Source organism: Tripterygium wilfordii, chromosome 9 (assembly GCF_013401445.1).
Source record: "Tripterygium wilfordii isolate XIE 37 chromosome 9, ASM1340144v1, whole genome shotgun sequence".
Lineage (NCBI taxonomy): Eukaryota > Viridiplantae > Streptophyta > Magnoliopsida > Celastrales > Celastraceae > Tripterygium > Tripterygium wilfordii.
Window position 1 is genome coordinate 14,037,480 of NC_052240.1, and position 20,482 is coordinate 14,057,961.

General features: G+C 38.8%; 2 protein-coding genes and 1 pseudogene across 3 annotated transcripts; 1 reads left to right on the forward strand and 2 right to left on the reverse strand.

The window, feature by feature from the left end:
* The first annotated feature begins 1,024 nt into the window (after positions 1-1,024).
* LOC120005341 (protein EMBRYONIC FLOWER 1-like) lies at positions 1,025-8,210 on the forward strand. 2 transcript variants are annotated; one of them, XM_038854927.1, is made up of 7 exons: positions 1,025-1,258; positions 2,200-2,380; positions 2,965-3,035; positions 3,485-3,598; positions 3,709-4,985; positions 5,794-7,550; positions 7,679-8,210. In XM_038854927.1, the coding sequence occupies exons 2-6, from the start codon at positions 2,220-2,222 to the stop codon at positions 7,525-7,527; spliced, it is 3,357 nt and encodes a 1,118-aa protein (XP_038710855.1). In that variant the 5' UTR covers positions 1,025-1,258; positions 2,200-2,219; the 3' UTR covers positions 7,528-7,550; positions 7,679-8,210. The 2 variants fall into 2 exon arrangements, with proteins under 2 accessions (XP_038710855.1, XP_038710856.1); XM_038854928.1 differs by having other exon boundaries at positions 3,712-4,985.
* Positions 8,211-9,270: 1,060 nt separating this feature from the next.
* Positions 9,271-11,497, reverse strand: LOC120005468 (wiskott-Aldrich syndrome protein family member 1). Its single transcript, XM_038855102.1, has 2 exons — positions 11,360-11,497; positions 9,271-10,657 (listed from the first exon to the last, which is right to left on the reverse strand). The coding sequence occupies exon 2, from the start codon at positions 10,477-10,479 to the stop codon at positions 9,463-9,465; it is 1,017 nt and encodes a 338-aa protein (XP_038711030.1). The 5' UTR covers positions 10,480-10,657; positions 11,360-11,497; the 3' UTR covers positions 9,271-9,462.
* Positions 11,070-19,119, reverse strand: LOC120005467 (annotated as a pseudogene).
* Between the last annotated feature and the right edge of the window lie 1,363 nt (positions 19,120-20,482).

A 20,482-nucleotide genomic window follows, 5' to 3' on the forward strand; every position in this document is an offset into this window, starting at 1 on the left:
AAGGCTGCAACAGATTGGAAACCAATAAAAGTGCTCAGAGTTGGGTTCATTTTTTTTGTTGAGAAGATCGATCAAGAGATACTGTTTTAGGGTTTGATGGATCATGATGCATCCATCCACCATGGCTACGTGACTGTGAACCCAATTCGGCATCAGCCACCATGGTTAGGGTTAGCTAGGGTTTTTTTTTCTTCTTCCCAAATAATCCCATTCAGCTCTTTTTACCATGAACGTGAAAAACACGCATCAATCACAAGCTATTTAAGTGCAAAGGCACCTTTGATCTCCCATGACAAGGGAAAAGAATTTGCTGGAATTATTCCAGGAATTCCATCTCATCTCCACCATTGAATGCATTAAGTGTAGTGTTGTCAAATCAATGTATTGTTGCATTGGATGGTGGAGATGGGGTGAAATTGCTGGAATAATTCCAGTCCCCCCTATCCCATGACAAGGGAAAAGGATTTGCTGGAATTATTCCAGCAATTCCACCTCATCTCCACCATTGAATGCATTAAGTGTAGTGTTGTCAAATCAATGTATTGTTGCATTGGATGGTGGAGATGGGGTGAAATTGCTGGAATAATTCCAGCCCCCTATCCCATGACAAGGGAAAAGGATTTGCTGGAATTATTCCAGCAATTCCACCCCATCTCCACCATTAAATGCATTAAATGTAGTGTTGTCAAATCAATGTATTGTTGCATTGGATGGTGGAGATGGGGTGAAATTGTTGGAATAATTCCAGCCCCCTATCTCCATGACAAGACAAGACAAGGGACCATTAATTTATACTCCACTATTGAGCGTGTGATTCACGCGTCCCTAACACTAACTTCTCAGGCTCTCTTTCACTCTCTCTAGGGTTTCTTTCAAGCCTCACACGTAAATGGATGGTGATAAGAGCCGCACCTCTTCGACACGTGGTGTTATTCTATTGGCGATAGATTCCCCGTGAGTTATGACATGGCGTGGGTATGAGTTAATACAAGAAATTCTTATTTCAAGAAGAAAAGATAAAAACTCTCCCTCTTTCTCTCTCTAGGAGAATCGAAAAACATCGCGCATCAAAGTTAGGGTTTCGCGAAACTTCGCATTCAAATTATACTCAACCAGATCCGGATCTCTGCTCAAGAATCGTGTGTATCACTTCGCGATCCAGTTGTCTGTCTGCTAATACCATTTCTGTGCCTCGCCGTGAAGAATAGGAGACAAGCCGATGCACAACCGTTGATTCGGATCTTCAATTGGTAAAACGGTGTGTTTTTCTCTATAATTGCAGTTCTTCGATCTGGTGTGACTCTGTTTCGTGAGTTTCGTGTTGATTCGTGTCAGTCTTAGCTGGGTTCGAGCTGGGTTAGTGGAGATATTTAGGTCAGTGTATTGCATTTGGTACGTACGTCAGGTTTCGTTGGTACTTCGTGTTTTTCTATCTGAGTTTTTGGCCACGAGTGAATCTGAAACGTGTTATGATATTTTATGCGGTATCTTGGTAGGTTTTTTTGTGGGACGCGATATTTACTGTTCATTAGATGTGAATTTCTCAGTTTACAAACCCTAGGTATGATTGATGTTCATTTTTTGGATTTTTTAAATGGTTGTACTGTATCATTTGGATTTCTTAAAGATAGTTTGTAGGTGGGGTTGGTGTGTTTTAACATGATTAATGGAAATTAACAGGACATTTCTTCTGGTGGAAAGCTCTTTTAAGCTGGAAACCCTAAAGTGTGCTTAACTGCTTATGCATTTTTGGAGTTATGATGCAAATTATTTTCCAATTTTATTGAGTATTTAAAATTTGTTTATAGTTTATGTAGATTGATATAAACTTGTACATAATTTATGTTTGTTTCCATAGAATGCTAGGGTTTCTGTATATTCTGAATTCATTTGAGTATTATGAACTTTTAAGCAACAAAGGACTATTATTTTATGTGTAAATCCAGCTCTAATGTGGTTCTCAGATTTTGTCATATTCTGCGGTGAAATTAACTGGGAGCTCATTGACTTCGGTTTCGATTTCCTTATGACTTTCAGTAGTTACCCTAACATGGTTGTTTGCTTTAGTTCTTATGATAAACTTTATGAATTGGAGGTTTTTTCATTCACTAAATGTAATGTGTTGATTTTATTAGAAATATGTTGAAGATTTAGCATATGATATAATATTTTGATTGTGTGTAATTGGATATTCTATAGTTGCATGTTGAGGCATTAACATGGGGAGCAATGCTCTGGTGGAGGAGAATCATCAGAGTGACAACTGTAATATTGTAACAAAGTCTGTGGGATCGTCCATTAAGATAGACTCTATATCTATAGATCTGGTCAGCCCTAATGATAAGGGTAACGCAGCAAAGTGTGAGCATTTTTCCATATGGTAAGCCATGATCTTTATCATCTGTGCATGTTAAGCATCTAGGATTTATTTTACACTTGTCAGTTCATGGAGCTATTATATATTGTATATGCACATGCATGCATATGTGTGTGCGTGTGTGTGTGAGAGAGAGAGAGGCATTTCCTTCTCGGTCATGTAAAGAATGAATGTAAAACTGCTCCAAATAAAAAGAAATGACTTCTTCATTACATTAATTAATATTGTTGATGACTGGTTGATATTCATGCAATGCTTGCATGCTTCCATTTATTTTTTTTCTATTGTCTTATTTTCTACTTGTAAAAGATTCTTTTGGTGCTAGAAAGTTGAAAATGGTTTTCGATATTGTACTGTTTCTTGAATAGTGGAATATTCTAATCGCACTTTGAATTGAAGTAACTTAGAGGCAACATGGACTGTCACGAAGGACTCAAATGGCAAGCTGCTATGTTTCTTATCCTATAAATTGAATTCGTTACTGGCAGAGTTACTTTTTCCAAACACAATTCCTCTATGGGGTAATTGACTTCTGCATTTGTTAGAAGTGTTAACTTACTAATTAATTCTCTATGTTCTGAATGCAGTGGCTATGTATCTGAAATGCGCCAAAAAGATTGGAGGAAGTGCTGGCCATTTTCTTTAGACCATAACCCTAGTAAGTCTGTGGAGCAAACATGCGTGCTTCCTCCTTTAGAAGTTCCAAAATTTAGATGGTGGAATTGTCAGCACTGTCTGCTGGAGTTTGGCACTAAAGAGGCTGCAAATAATTATGGAACTGACAATGATCATTGTACCTCTAGATTAAAAGCTAATACTGTTTGCTCCAATGGAATGTCTCCTGGTGACGTCTTAATGCTGCCAACGGAGTTTCAGGAAGCTCTGAAGCAACACAATATTGTTGAGGGAAGAAATTTTGATGTTAATTCTCATAAGTTGAGTATGAACTGCGAATCGTCATCATGTAGGGATAAGAAAGAAAATGAAACTGAAGTAGTAAAATATATACAACAACTCATGCTCAATGATTATTGAAAAAAAAGAAAAAGCTCGGCTTAGCTCCATTAAATCATCAATGATTTGGTTCAATTTCCACATTTTTTTCAGGGCAAGAGATTGGCTCAAAAGTTGAAGTGAGCTGGAAGATTCCTTCATTAAGTTATGTTGCAACAGAAGATGTTTCTAACCTGATGCAGAAAAGACATAATCCTGATGGCACAGGTAAGTGGATGAAGAATTCCTTGCATCCAGGTTTAATCTACAGTTTTACTACCTTGATTATTGGAGTGGAAACAATGTGCTGAGAATAGCGCTTATAATTTCTGCATCAGTAGCTTTCCGAGCACGATGTAGTGGATCAGGCAATTTTTGTGAGCCTGCATGTGGACAGGTTGAGCATGCTGATAGAAACCTCAATTGCATGGCCAGCATTCATGTTGTTGAAACTTGTAGCAAAGGAAAAGAAACCTCTGCAGATAGCCAACTTACTGAGTTAATGACCGCTTGTGGAACAGCTGAGGAGGATGACGAGACACTTAATGCAAACAAGCGACATGCAACCAGACATCCTTCTGTTGAATCAGAAGAGTGTGATTGCACATCATCTGAAAATGTTGCAATCCCCATTGGAAATAACCTTCGGGATCATCATCATGACAAGGCAATAACCTTGCATCGTAGAAAAACTAGGATGGTCCGTCTGCTGACAGAATTGTTGTGTGAAAAGGGAGATGCGGACAGCAATCATTTCAGAAAGGAAGAGTCTTCGTCAAATGCCATTTCTGATGATGCTGATACACTTTCTGCTCCCCAAGGCATGGTGACTATCCAAGGGAATGTTCAGAGTACGGGTGCAAATAGGAAGTTTCCTCGTGATGAAGGATGGAGATCCACGAGTACAAGATTTCTGGATAACACATATAAAATAGTTGGGGTCTTAAAAGGAGATACAGAGACAAAAAATGCAATTGCAGGCCCTGAATTAGAAAAAGATCTAGTTTCTGGAATGAGTTTACAAAGTGGTACGAAGAGCAATGTTTCCAAATATAGAACTGGTAAAACCCCTATTATATGTAAAAAGCGAAACGGAAGGACCCATTTTCTTGATGAATGTCAGCCCTTAGGACCATCTCGAATGGAAGTGCCAAGAAAAATTCAAGATGAGACTGGTGTTGGTTACGAGGGTAATGTTGATGCTGATTTTTCCTTCAAATTAGCACATAGTGCATTTGTAGGCAGGGAGATGGATCTATTTCCATTGCCTGATCAAAGAGCTAAGGGAAAGTCTACTTCATGTGAAAAAAAGAGTAAGGTGCACCAATCCGTTGATTGGAAGGCTTCTTTAATAACTTGGAGCACTGGCATGCCCAAAGAAGGTCCAAGTATGAGAAAGGATGTACAAATCATGCCAACTGTGCCTGCATCTGTTCCATTTCAATCAGCACAACTTCCTGCCACTGACAGAGGATTAGATCTCGCATCAGATGTCGAAGGACATCATTTTGGTTTCAGTAGCAACAAAGCTTCCTATGGAGCACCTTTCTGTGAGGAGAAGCACAGCCACCCCTATCTAGTTGAAAGTGGTGACCTATCTCTGCTGCAGAAGAAGGTAGAAGTTTTTTTTATTCTTACTGCTGCTGTTGGATATCTATATGTTTGTGTGATATGCTTTACATGGTTGCATTCTATACTTGTGTAGGGAGCATGGGATATACTTTTTGCTGTTGTTTTTAATATTGGTCACTACTTTTTTACTTCACTATCGGTTTATTTTAAATCGGTTTAAACTTATATAGAATATCTGGTTTAAACTTATATAGAATAATGATGATTAGTGTGGTATGAAGGGAAATCTTACATTTGGTAATTGATGAGAATTAAAATTTTCTAGCTTTTTAGATGAACCATCCTCCAGGAAAAGAATATATATTTCCCCCCCTTGCTTTTTTTCTTGTTCTCTTGGGGTGCCTTTTTGTAGGGAGGAGAGAGATTTAAAGTATTTCCTGATTTTCTCAATGCTGTGGCACATTTACTGAGTGTTAGCCTGCAAAGATTTGTGACTGTGTGGGGTGTGTGTGTGTGGGACGAATCTGAGTTTCAATTCACAAGCATGCTCTTATCAATAAAAGCAACATGTAGATCTTTCTAGAGACACTTAAGACTACTGTCTAAATGTGTTGTGAGCTCGTATCAGTTTATGAAAACTTGGCTAATCATCATTATTATTGATGATACTTGATAAAGCTTATATTCATATAGCACTATTGATTGCCTTGTACTGAAATAATTATGCATACAAAGCATACGTATATGTTGAAATTTGAATGGTGATGTTCTTTTTAGTTTCTTTTATACCAACATCTTTATGGTAATGTTAAGCAAGCCATAAGGTGGATAATATTTTGTCTTTATTGCAGGATTTTTCTAATGCAAGCAATGGTAAGAAAAATATCAAAATACATGAACATTCGTCGAAAAAAGATACAGATCGAGCCGAAAACGGATCAGAACAGGTTGCTGTGGATGACGTACCCATGGAAATAGTTGAACTCATGGCAAAGAATCAGTATGAAAGGTGTCTTCCTGATGCTGAAAATGATAAAATCCCTATAGACTTGGACGACTTAACAAGAACCTTACAGACAAGGGATTTCGATAAACCTTGTAGCAGTGGTGCATTTAGTTCATTCCAGGGGGAAGAAGGTCACAAACAAAAGCCTTATGCTAAAAATGGTAGAAATGGCACAATTACGAGATGCGAAATTGTGGGATCTGCTAAACAGAAGTCAGCCGACAACCTTTATCAGGCTGATAAAAACCATTTGACTATGAGACAACTTGGTCAAACTCAAACATTGATAGGGTCTAAGGCATTTCTTCAGCATCCGGAGGAACAGTCGAGTGGATTTCAATATTCAGCTGGCAGCTCTAGCAGGCAACATGTTTCCGAAAATTGCAAATGGATTGAGGACATGGTTGAGAAGAGGCCCCCTAATGCTAGTTGTTGGCAGACCTTTGGACCATGTAACAAAAGCCCTGGTGTTCCATGGCAGAGCAAAGAAGGAGCTAATATTTGGCCATCTATCTTACCAAACAACAGCCCCTTCAGATATAACGTTCCTCAAAAGCATGCTGTTACCAGTACTGATATAGATTTGCTTTCGCATTGTCCTGGCACTCTACATAAAGGGAATCCTAATGGAGAGCGTGATATGAACTATTTTAATCAGAAAGCTGCCAGAGTTGGAAAGCATAAGAAGAATTGTGGTTCTAAATCTATTGGCAGGACACATGCAGAGAACCTATTTGCTTGCAGACATGGTGCAATGAAGCTTCAGCATAAGATGTCGGGGTCATTAGATCTGTATGCTAATGAATCCATACCAGCAATGCATTTACTCAGCCTCATGGATGCAGGCTTGCAGTCTAGTAAACCAATCAGCATGGATGTAAACCCAAAGTTCCTTAAGAAACCTTTGATGCCTCATGACAGCCAACCTGATTTTTCTGGGCTGGAGTCGGTTGTGAGATCCCCATCATATGATTATTATAGTAAAAATAAATTCCCAGAGAATTCTCGTGAACCTGTTCCTACCTTTCCAACAGATGGTGCACCTGCTTCTTTGTTTCAACATGATAGAAGTTCCAAGAAGGCTGCTAATTTTCCAGGTGAAGGTTCATGGAAGTCTCGAGAGAATAAGAAGAGAAAAGCCTCTACTTCATATGCTCAAAATAAGAGCTGTGGACCACATAAGTCTTTGTCCACTGGAGGAGGTTTTGGCACTGGTTCTGGATCTGTTCCTGTTTGTTGTAAGCAGAAAATGTTCCTTGGCATTTCAGATCCTATGGTGTTTCCCAGCCGATTTCGTGGTATGCAAGGTTCAACAAAGAGCATGGTAGAGGCCCCTTGTGCTACTGGGACTGTTCGTCCTGTGAACAGGAGTTCAGAGACTGAAGTCTGCAGTACTAACAGAAATCCTGCTGATTTTAGCCTGCCAGAAGCGGGAAATCTTTATACAATTGGAGGGGAAGACCTGAAATTCAGAGCTGCAGTAACTCATGTTAATAGGTCTGGCTTGGAGAAATTTGATGGCAGAAAGCGACAGCCAGAGACTCCTGGCATGAAACAGCTTGTACGACATCGAGCTTGATTAGTCTTCCACTTTCAATGCTGGTAGCTCTTTATAACCTCAATCATCTTTTACTATTTGTTTGAACTGACTGTATGATTCGTCTTCAAAAAGACGATAAAAAAACCTATTTCCGAAAATTTCACTCATTGATTAATTTCTTTAATTTCAGTGGGCAAGGTGTGCCAACTTCTGTGAAGGACAGAATGTAACCCAAACCACGTACTTCAGGTTGTGCCTGTTCCATTCCCAAAACCATACTAGGAAGACAACTTGTTTGTAAGGTCAGGCTTGTATATATTTTCATATGCCTGGACCTTTCACTGGTAACTCTTTTATGTGTGTGTGTGCCATCAAATATGTATAATGTTGTCGTTACCATCCATAAGAATAGCCTCAATATTGCTGCCTCCGACGAAATGACTAAATATGTCACTTCCATGATTTTTCTGAGCGCCATCCCTTTCAGGGAAGTGGAAACACAGAACAGGGGTATCAGCCAGCATAATACTTGAATTCAGTTATTTGGAGAACTTTCCAACTATCAATAATATTCACAGTTGTTCCTGAATTCCTTGAGTTGTAATTTATGTGGCCTTCTGAGCCAGGGCAGAGAGACGTGTTACTGAACTTTGTGTTTGCTGAAAATAAGAGCGATACATGATGGCCACAAACATGTGGAAAATATTACTTTTAGTATGTTAAATATCTAATTATATAATGTTTGCAAGTAACTTTTTGATTGACAATTGTTGGGTTGTAGTTATGCAGTTTGATTGACACTGTTCCATTGAACATGCAGATCTAAGAGCATCCACAATGGGAAGAATTTGAAGTACTTGAGATGATACTTTCTTGATAAGTTAAGTGCTAGATGTTCACAATGGGTATAATGGAGTGTATTTCAAGTACTTGAAATGTTACTTTTTTGATAAATATAGTGCTACATACACACAATGGGTGAAAAATTACACTTGAAAATTTAGTTGTGGAAAAAAGATACTTGAGAGTTGGAGTATGTATATAGTTGATGAATAGTGAAGAGAGAGGTGATGAATAGTGAAGAGAGAGGTGATGAAAAGGAAGAGAGAGATGATAAAAAGGAAGAAAGAGAAGATGAAAAGAAGAGAGAGATATGAAAAAGAAGAGAGAGATGATAAAAAGGAAGAGAGAGAAAATAGAGAAAGTGAGTATGAAGTGTTGGAATGTATGGAGTGTTGATGAATAATGTATATTGTGGGATTCACTCATCCAATTAAATTGTGCCACGTAGGATAGATGAGAAGAGAGAGAATGATTTTGAAGTGCTGGATATTTGGTGCATCACTGTGGATGCTCTAAGCCTCTAATGTTCCCTGGGAATTGGACGGGTTTGATGATAGTTGCAAATTGACAACTACAACAGAGTATGGTCCAACTCAGAGCAACTGAGCAACATGTATTGTTGGCTTTATTCAACTAGTCAAGCTGCTAAGCTTTTTATTTGATGACTAAAATAAAAGGAGGGTCTGAGGACTACAGAAAAAGCCCAAAACCAATTTAAGCCCGATCACGAGAGCCCGATTGTCGTTTGTGTTTATCACTGCAGGTGACCGAACGATAGCGCCCACTGGTTCAGACTTGACAGTCTCGTGAACAGAAGATACATGTGAATCTGACATGAAAAGTGAAAACAATTATATAATTTGAAGTTTTCAACAACGATTGCTGTCGATTCCCTCGTTTGTTCTGACCTGCACTTGCATTGATTCATTTACTCTCCAATTATTCATCAAAAGTTAAATCATATTTGCTTTATGCGGTTTCTACAAAATCATTGATTAACACACAGATTCATATTCAAATTCTACGCTCAATTATGCAGCTTTGAGCTTGTAACCCTAGAGTGAGACACAGAGCTCGACTGCGGGGAATACATGGAACAACAACACAACAAACGAGTCAAACATGTAACAGTCAAATCATATGCCCATTCTCGGTCAAATCTGGCCGTCCATACTCTTCTAGCACCTTCAATAGGTGGGCCCCTTTCCTCCTCCCTCTCTGAGTACTCTCCCCTTGTAATGCCAACACAACTGCACGCGCCACCTCCTCTGGTGGAGCAGTCACCGCAGTCTCCTCATTTTCTCCGCCTCCACCACCGTAAATCACGGCAAGCACACTCATAGCGTACTCCTTCCCCCTCCCGCCCATTTTCCCCATCATTGCCACCATCACCGGCACCGCAAGCGCGTGGACCCGCATCGCCGCTGCTCCTTCCAGCAGCGTGCACATTAGTTCCAATGCCGCCAATGCTCGCTCTGCCGAAGCCGCTTCAAGCTCCATCGCAGTCTCTACCACCGCCCCCACTGCCCCGGCCTCTACTGCCACCAGGCGGTTGCACTCGGCCAAACAAAGTGCTAGTAAAATTTTTGTTGCCGGTTTTGCCCCCGCCTCGCTTCTTAAATTTTTAACTACTCCAAGCATCAAATTCGGCGGGCAAACCGGGTCCGAAGATGGATTCGGGACGAGTGACCGCTCAAGGAGATGGAGAGCGGAGAGTAGGTCGGAGTCAGTCTCAGCGCCGATAAGCTGAAGCTCGGCCACGTGGAAGACTTCATGGATGTTGGTGAAGGGAATCGGTAGCGATATCGGTAACGGGTCGCCCGGGCTAGAGAGATCGGGTTTCGGGTCGGATATGTGGCGTTGGGGATGAAGAGGCGAGGTTGGGAGAGGAAACTTCCACTGAGTGAAACTTTGTGAAGTGGATGAGGAAGAGGAGGAGGATTCAGGATGTGGATTAGAAGGCAGTGGGGGTGGAGGCGGAGGAAGGGGTGGTGGAGGTGGAGGTGGAGGTGGTGGTGGTGGTGAGGCAGATGAGGTGAGTGGGAGAGAAGGAGAATGAGGGGCTGTGGGACTGAGCACTGTTTGAGTGCAGTGACGAAAGAAGCCACAGGAGAATAGTGGGCGTGGTTTTGGGTGGTGAGTCTTCATGGTTTAGGGTACAGGAGGAATCCAGCAGTGTTTGTGGGTTCTGAAATACTAGCAGAGTAATTGAAGTGAAGGAGAGAGGAAGATGAAGATGTTACTCTGATGAACTGAGCAGTTTCACATGGTGGAGGAGGACGACAACGGATGCTGACAGAAGATGGTACTTCACACTCACAGTGTCCTGAATGAATCAAAACAAAAGCAACCATTAAGATATTTGTACTCATTCAGTTATGTACATGCGTCCCGTCCTATACTACTGAATTACATAACTTGATGTGGTATTAGTTTCATGCTTTGTATCCAATTAAACCCACATGTTCCACCGTTTGTGCAGCCCCCATCAATTCCTTTGAATTTCATTCTTGCGAACCTCCCCAGGAGGGATAGTTAAGGCATTAGCTACAACCCTACACAGGTCGATAATTGAGAGGCACCTAGTATCCATGTTTACAGCTAGAAATACTGGGTTTACAGCTAGGACTACTGGGCTATCTACTCCCATACGCTCCCCCAACTTTCGAGTCTGGACAGATGATAACCACACTAGGTCATATACTAGCAATGTATTTTCATTCTCCCAGGATCTAACAGTATCAACTAAGTAGTTTCTCCCATCTCAGTAAACAACAAACATAAACGTTCATTTGTTTTTAATGGGCGAATGATTCAAACACTCTCCTTCAAATTTCAGATTTACAACACAAGGTCACAGACTTTTAGTATTTTATTATGTATAAATGACGAACGAGCATGCTACAAGATTAGGAAAATTACAGAGTTTGGATTCGACCTCGTATCTACTATCTAGTACAAAACAAAACCTAAAAGGATAGTATACAAAATTTTGTTAGGGCACAAATAAAATTAGAGTCTAACTCACCTCCACTTCTCTTGCAACTCTTTCCTCTCTGACATAATCCATGTCACAAAAATTGCAGCAATCAGTGCAACAATTGTAATGAGCAATAAGGCATAACTAAAATCCTCTGTGAGTGAGTCATAGGTCCTTGAGGGTGCAAGCCGTGTAAAAAAGAGATCAACTCCATAAACAAGGACGAGAGTTGTTGACTCCAACTTAGCAGGCACTGTTACTATGCCCCGGAGATCTTCCACCCTAACAGCATGCGTTACGTAGGACTGCAAAAAATTGGCATGTCATTATAAACAATCAAGAAGTAACACAAAGGGATAGACCCATGAGAAAAGTAAAAACCCTTAATGCACAGTCAATGCACACGGCTGATCATCTAACTCCTAGCCAGCGTTTTCTGAAAATGAGCCAACTCAAACAGCATAAGCTTCACTAGATTTTTATCTTTCAGGTTCATACATGGATACGTTTCCTCAAGACACCAATAGACAGTGCTCTTGTCTATAAATACAACAGTGCAAAAACCTGCTATTGAAAACGATTTCTTTTTTTCTTGTTGCCTCTTCTCTTTGGGGACAAGATCAGACATGGAGTTGTACAATGTTGGTTCATGGTTCATCATATAGGTCCACATATATTTTTAAAAAGTTGGGCTTCTTTTACCCTTGACAGAAACAACTCTTAAATGAGCAACTTGCCAGTCATATTGATGAGGTTTGCTTAATGATGTGCCTTTTCTCACCCTTTTTTGGCTTACAGCTCACAAGCTCATAGGGGTTCTGAAGCTAAATTTTGAGTGCTTTGTAGAATATAGCAACACAACAAATAAATGTAATGCTTATTCAAAAATTTTGTTGCTCATTCAAAAGCTATAAATTTAATAAGCAAAGATGGAACAGAGGCAGAGAAGACACGGCATCAAACCTGAGAAATGATAGGCAATGAATCAGCCAGAGGTATGATTCCTTCTTCTTTCCCTGCTTCAGAGGGGTTAATTGATCTGCGGGGGTCTAGGAAACGCTTATCAAGTGCCAGAACCTGAAGAAGGTTTAGTTGCAGTCAGTGCATGTGCATAAGGAGAGATACTAAAAACATTAAAGTTTAACAAATACCAGAATAACAAGTTTAACCAACCTGATCTCCAATTGTACCAATAAGAAGCTGCTTCGATGTTATACCCTTAGCAGTTGATGTCACTGATATTTCTTTCACAGAATGGGTGAAAAAATAAGACTGTGATTTAGTTATCACTTCCGGTCAGGAATATGAGGAAATGGGCGAAGTCAGATTATGCTTTCCAAGAACAAGCTTCCAGACATCTTTGTTATCCTACAAAATATTAGTTTACAAAATTTAAATTCATTTGAAGACTTGAAGTAACAACACAGACAAACATCACATAAAATATTCAAGTTTGTGGGCCTACCGCTCAAGATTGGTCATAAATTTCAATAACTGACATCTCATATCTGTGCGTCCTAATATTAAAGTAGTGATAGACAATCCAGTTCTCACTGAAGACCTACACACAATATCAGCTCATAAGGCAATATAATTCATTTCAAAACACCAATAAGCAAATATTACATTGAAAAACTTACCTCATGGACAGGACCATGTGAACCATAGTGGGTCATGTGATGCAATATGCGACCAGTTACCGTATCAATAACGTATACAACCAACCACGACTCCTCTGGAGTTGCTGATCCAACATCACCACTGGCCTTGGGCGAAACAGTTGCCACAAAAAGTACATTCTTCAATAAGTATTTATATAAAACATCTTGGTTCCCTATAACTTTTGTTTGCGTATGAACCACCTGAATAACACAGGTCACAACACTACAGTTAATAAAAACAGTCACAAAGCTTCATTAATACTCTCAAAACCACATAAAAACATGACCAATTTAGAAGAAGGCACAGGCAATCAATTTGAAGATAAATCATCTATGTGATTCTCCATTAAGTCCAGTGATCATAATCATCATATTGGATTAACAATACAAGTAGTTGGACTCCAAGCAGTTTTTGTCCTGAATATTTACTGGTAGAGCTTATTCCTGGTGTTGCCTACATGGTTGCAAAAATCGCTAGTCGGCCGCTAGGCGGTTCGCGGGGATTAGGGATTAATTGGATTAATCGGGGATTAATCGAATTAATCGTTTTGAGTTTTTTTAATTAAAAAAATAAATAAATAAATAAATATATATATATATATATATATATATATATATGCAATACATATCATACAATATATAATTTATTCATAGAGAGAATATTATATACACATAATATTATATATTATATATACACATACAATATATAATTTATTCATCATTTTTAAAAAATGAATTGCAATTGAATAGATACAAATGAATTACAACAGAATAACTGTTAAAAAATGCTGAAAGAGTTTGAATAAAACTGTGCCGTTTGGTGTCAAAAAGGTAGTTGACCAAAGCATATGTACGTGTGACCTAATAACTTTGGAGAAACCCACAGCACGAAGACAAGAAAAAGATGAACTGCGGCGGAGAAACCAAGGAGCTGCCATGGAGCTGTGTAAAACCTTCTCTGCTTCTCTACCTCCTCTGCCGTGGTCGCACTCAGAGGTGGGTTTCGATCTCTCCGTTCAATTCAGGTGGTCGAACACTCGGGTCTGTTCTCCATAGCAAGTGCGACCCCATCGAGCATGAATTAAGATGACGATTGGCGACAAGTAACGAAGAAAACTGGGTTGTAGTAAGATTCTTCAATTCATTCGAGTGCTTCTCTGTCTATTTTCTTCGGGGATGGCCTCTGAAGATTCTAGGGCTGCATATACTCTACGGGGCTGGCCCCTTGAAGAAATTGGGTTGCAGAATTTTATTTTTTTTTGAAATTCCATCGAAATCTGTCCAAAAAAAAACGCCTAGCCCCGATTAATCGGGTCACCAATTAAGTGACACGATTACACTCTAGGCGCAGCGGCCAGCGCCGACTACCGACTAGTCGCCGACTAGGCCGATTTTTGCAACACTGGTTGCCTACTGTTGGTTTAGCAATAAAAGCTTATTATTATAACTGTAAAGATAACTGAATAATGTAACACCGAAGCATGATGCCTCTTGGCTTATACATAAGTATATACATTCATTTTTTGAGCAGGGAAAAAAATGTCTATGAGTAATGGTCTATAGAAAATTAAATTAAACTTGTTGTACAGGTACAAAACTGTCAAGAATACACATTCAGTAAGACCCAGCAGTGTATAAATCACACAAATGAACCAAGATTGGATCAGTTAATTGCATATCAGCACAGCAAAAAAATTGAAAGAACCCATGCAGGCATGCACTAAGAAATACTGCCTAAAGCATGAGCATAAAATCTTCAAGGATTATGATTACCTCGTTCAATTTTCTTGTCACAGTTGCAATGATCTTTTCTGACTCTGAAGGGAATACAACAGACCATATGTCACTTGAGTCAAAGCAATATCCATCATCTAATTCACCTATGCAATTGCTTTTCAATACATGCCCTTTAATAACCCCATTATCAACCTCAACTGAATACCAGTATATATTTGAAAACTCGCTTTCAAATATACCAAGAGCCTCTTGAGTTTTTGGATACAAATGCACGTGATTGTCGACATCCACTAGTAGATGAAGACGTTGCTCAGTGGAATCTGTAAATGGTAGAGGTATGACTTGCGTAACAGAGTGCACAAGACTCATATAACTAACCTCATTTCCTGTATAAGTATCAACAAAAGAAAGTACACCAGGTGCTTCAGCACTTGGTCCACACCTGCCAACAACAAGAACAGATGGATTCTCATCCAGTGCATGATGATGCGGGACCTGCCACTGATATAGATTAAGCGCAGTCGGATTCTCGCATTCGTGTGATTTATGTAGTGACTGCAGTAACAGAGACCACACAACCCGTCCATCTCCAGTATGCAATGCATAAAGTTTACCAGCTTTAGTGAGAACTATGAGCAGTTTTTGGAAACCATTGTGGTCTCGAGTCATTTTGCTCTTCTCAGAACTTTTTAGCCTAATCTCTTGTATGGCAGCCACATCTTCAGGGCTTGCAAGCATTAAGCTTCCCTTTAACTTCAGAATGTGTCCCTTCCAAACAGAAAAAAGATGTCAAACTAAAACTCTAAAAGTCAATTGAACAAATCAGTTAGATGGTGAATTCATGTATTTCAATCATGCAATGGCAAACCATATAACCTACCATCATTAAAGACCCACTCATGACTTCCCAAGAAAGGGATAAAACTAAAAGTTCAGACTTCAGAACAAGGGTGTCATTTTTTGACATGTCATTTATATGCAAATGCTTTCATGACAGTGTAAGCTCATGTTTTACAGGGACAAAAAAATGACATTGTCTGGTCAAAATTTCCGAACCATTTTGCAGGCAACCTTATGAATTCCACATAATGACAAAGCACCACATATCAGTTAATCACGAAATTAAAAGGAATTTTCAAGTAGAGCACCCCATACATTTCCAAAGGACATAACCTGTATCAAGGCAAGAGGTCAAGAGGGGAAGGTTAACCTATGTAATCTCCTCCAAGTGTATCATATCCCTTCGCCTAAAAATCCCTCAAAAAAGGAGTGTACCTCATATTAGATATGATAGAGATGAGAAAAATTGAACATTGAATAACAAAAATTGAATAGGTAAATAACAACACCCGTGCACAAAGCTCCTGCAGCGGGTGCAGTCGGGGACATGCAAGATATATGCAAACCTTACCCCCACACAGTATGTGGAGAGATTGTTTCCAGGAATCAAACCCGTGACCTCTAGGTTGCACCCCTACAACTCTATCATTGGGCCACATATAATGATAGCATCACCGAGACATTCACTTTTTTTTCCATGGGAAATGTAAATATTCACTTTAATTCAATTGTAGTTGTAGATAATGAAAACTTCAAACTATTTTGTAGACAAGAAATCAACATGCAACCAAATAAACAGTTAACGAGTGAAGAAATTGTAAATATAACCAAGTTTTGCAGAAGCCTAAGCAGGTCATTGCTTCATTTTGTCCCGATGACAAACTGGCTCAACTTTCTTTCCTTAAAGAAGCTAAATAATTCATACCTTGAGCCATTCAAATAGGTTGTGCTCTACTTTTGCCACAGACACACCTTCCTTTTGAACAGGAAGCTCAGATGCTGTTACATCTATTATTGAGGCAAGGCCGTCATCCCTACGCCACACAACTTCCCCTTGCTGTAATAACAACAGTGAATGATCTTCCATAACAATCAAGGCTCTAAATCCATGAGATTTGTCCGTTCTGACATAATTGTTTATGAAAACCTTATGAACAAGCCCTCTATGGTGGTCCATCTTAATGCTCTCCTTGAGCAAATCATTATTCCAGTCATGACCAACCTTTACTGTGAGCTGAATCTCATCACCTCCATGCTGAACCAGTGCAAATGCTTGCTGGCCCTTCAAGAATGAAAGAGTATCACTAACAGCTGTTGCATGAGTAATTTTGTCCACCACATCCAACTTGCCTTCATCCGTGACTCTCATAAATATTGTAAGTGCATCACTTTTCACAGCAACCATCCCTGGAAGTACAGATGGTAGTATCATCACCATCCCCAAGGAACCCTCCATGATATTTGAGATATATGTCTGTTGAAAGCTAATTTCTCCATCCAGAAAGCGTATAGTTACCAAACTTTTCCGACTGGAATCCAATATAGTGAGGGTGCCTCTTGAAACTACCGAAACTTCCCCAGTAAAACCACCAGGAAAGACTGCACTTTCACGCTTCAACAGCTCCCCACTCTTCGAACTTATTTGGTATGCATTAAACTGGGAAGAACCAGTAAATCCTACCACATGGATTATATCATTGTCCAGAGGCTGAATAACTTGCTGAACCTGTACACTGCGAGCAAGGTGATCACATGATTTATCAACAGCACACAACAAAAAAGCAGTAAAAATCCCCTTGACAACGCTTTGGAATAGTCACACCTTTCAGCTGCAAAATCTCTCTTCCATAGCACCTCACCATCTATGTTTGAAATGCCGTGGAGACATCCTTTGCTAAAAACAAAGATCAAATTGTCCTCAACTCTCAAATTGGGCTACAAAAAGGGCTCTAGTTAACTACCAGATCTTTAGGGAATGCTAGAATGGACAGTGTTTCAAAGGTTCTACAAAACTAGAAACTGCTAAAAGCCAACAATTCTTTAAGGAATTAAGGGTGTAATTTAGGATTAACAAAAAAAGGCGCAAAACAGCATACCTCGATGAAGAAAATTTCATGTGATGTGACATGTTAAATCCAGTGATTTTGTAAGATACAAACATGCATTTGGAAGATTTGACGAGAATAAAAGACGGATGCTAAGTAAGAAAAATAATTGCAACAGTGCAACATGAGAAATGACTCCAGACTCATAGACTACAAAACTGTAGCTTGAAATAGGTTTGAACATGAAGAGAAGTCGTGAAGCCCCATAAAATATTTGAACTGTTACACTAGATTTGAGAATATACATTACTTACAGGCACCACTAATAATGAATTTGACTGCTGATTGCCCAGTAGATAAGTTTCCCACACCATCTGCCCATCGGGAAGATTCCATGCCCTTAAGATACTTCCCTCTGAGGAGAGTGTAATGACATCTGAAAGAATTGCATGACACATTCAAACAATTTAGTACAAAATCTAAATGATCATGCTATTAACAAGAGGCCAAGAGCAAATATGGATAAGGGTATAATTACATTTTCCCAGGGCAATATCAATTCCATTGACAGCGTCATTTGGTCCAAGAATCATGTCTCCAAACTGCATTAAACCAAACAAGAATCACAGTTCCATAATCCTAAGTAAGAAGATAAACATCAGCATAAAACTAGAAAGCACACTACTATACTATTCACTGAATAACTAATACTGCTGAAATGTAAAACGAGAGTTTCACCAATACATAGAAATAGATAATCACATTTTTAATATCATCACAAAAGGGAATAGAGTACTTACAAATCTCTCCATGGCGTAGATCAAGTGAGGCGATAACATTCTCCTCGCTGGATACCACAACACGCTTCCTCCCAGTGTTCTGAGTATGAAATACAGCTTGCTTCGTTTTCCCTACGTACTGTTGATGCCTGTAATGAATAAATCATAAACGCAAACACAATAAATAACACCATATTTGAGTTATATGTGAAACGACTGTTGCATCCTCGAATGCATAATTAAAACATAATAAAATTGAAGCAATTGGCTCCAGATTAACAGATATGAAAAAGAACCCGGAGGAATTGAAGAGAGACAACCAAGAAGCAGATTGATAAAGGAATTCAAAGACTCTACTATACAATATACATAGTCAACTGCGTTCGGTTTCTGAGATTGTAAATTGAGAGAGTATCAAAGAGAAAACCGAGCCTCATAATAGTTCCGGAAGAAATTTAGAAACGTTGGGTAGTTCGAGTTCTAACTAAAATTTCGAGAGAACCAAACAGAAGTGGAAGTTGCGAGAAACTATAACGTACCAGTCCATGAGGCCGACTTGATCTTCGTAAAGCGAAAATATAGGCGTTATGAAAGCTAAAAAGAGTAGAAGGATAATCGGAACCCTAATCGCGATGTCCATGGCGAATATCGGGTTTTCTTAGTAGTATCTCGCTCAGTGAAATGTCTGACAGAGCTGGCAGACCTAAGAAGACGAAGAAGTAAGCGTGCGTAATTTTGTATACAAGAAGCAGCGTAAAAGTCAGTCAGGTCTCATAAAAATAATTTTTTAACCACAGCACAAATCGCACTGACGCACTCAACTTCTCCTTCCAATCTCACACAGGCCGCAGCCCCTCAACGTTTCCGATTAAAAACACAGTTCCGCTTGAATGTCTGGGCCTATGATGGGCTGCTCTGATTGAATCATAATTTGTGCCCATTTTCTTTAAACCCAAGCGTGTCATGAACAAGTATAATTAGTCGTCGGGTAGCTTTAGTCACACCATGATGTTTTCTAAAGACACCCCGTCAACTGATTTTTACAATGGATGATCAACTTAGATTTGAGTGTCTTTAGAAAAAACCGGGGTGTGAGTAAAGTTACCCTTTGTCGTCTAGTCCTAGTCAATTTCATTAACAAATATAATTAAATACTTTTAAAATACTTAGGTAGAGTGGAGTTATCCGAACAATTAAAGATTTACACAGAATTAAAGTCAGGTATTTAAAAAAAAAGAAGAAGAAGAAGGAAAGAGTTCATATCAATTAATAACTGGTACCAAATAAAAGCTAATATTTTTGTATGTATATGTAAAGAAAGTTAAATAGGGTAAATGATACAACCAAGTAAAACGAGAAATTCACGAGGTGTTCAAAACTTCAAATAAGAACAGAAAGTTATGGCCATGTGTATGGTAAAGATTATTGAAAGTTATTATGATCATCTTTAGGTTTGGTGAAAAAAAAGGAGTTACATCTGGGATTACTAAGGGCTAGTTTGGTAGAGCATTTGCAAAGTAGCAGATATGTCAACAGAAATAGTGGTAGCAGAAATGCTCGATAATTTTAGTAGGAGATATGCTGCTTGAATGCTGGATAGGTGTTTGGTTGAACTTTTACTGTTAACATTTATGCTGTGTAGCATATTGGATAAATTACGTGCAGGAGTATTTTACATTTTAGTTGTAAAAGAAAAATATAACTAGTTGTATCTAAACATAAATATTAATTTATAAAATTCGTATAATGAATTAAAATAAATTAAAGATATTTAATTTATTAAAAATAAATTACAGAAGTAACAGAAGATATTTAATTTATTTAACGAATTAAATAAAATTAAAGACATGGTTAAAGAGAGAATATATTTTTTAGTGGTATAATGAGAATAATAATGAAGTACTAAGAATATAATTGGAAAAAAAATCAAAATGCTATCAAAATTGTTCTTTCAAGTAGCATGTGAAAAGTAGTAGAAAATTCTACTAAAAAATGTCTTGAATTATCCAAACTCACCCTTAAATACTAAACAACAATTCGCATAATAGCTTATCGCCTTCTTCTGACTGAAAAAATCTAGTCAACGGCTGAGATGCATTGTATGAGACC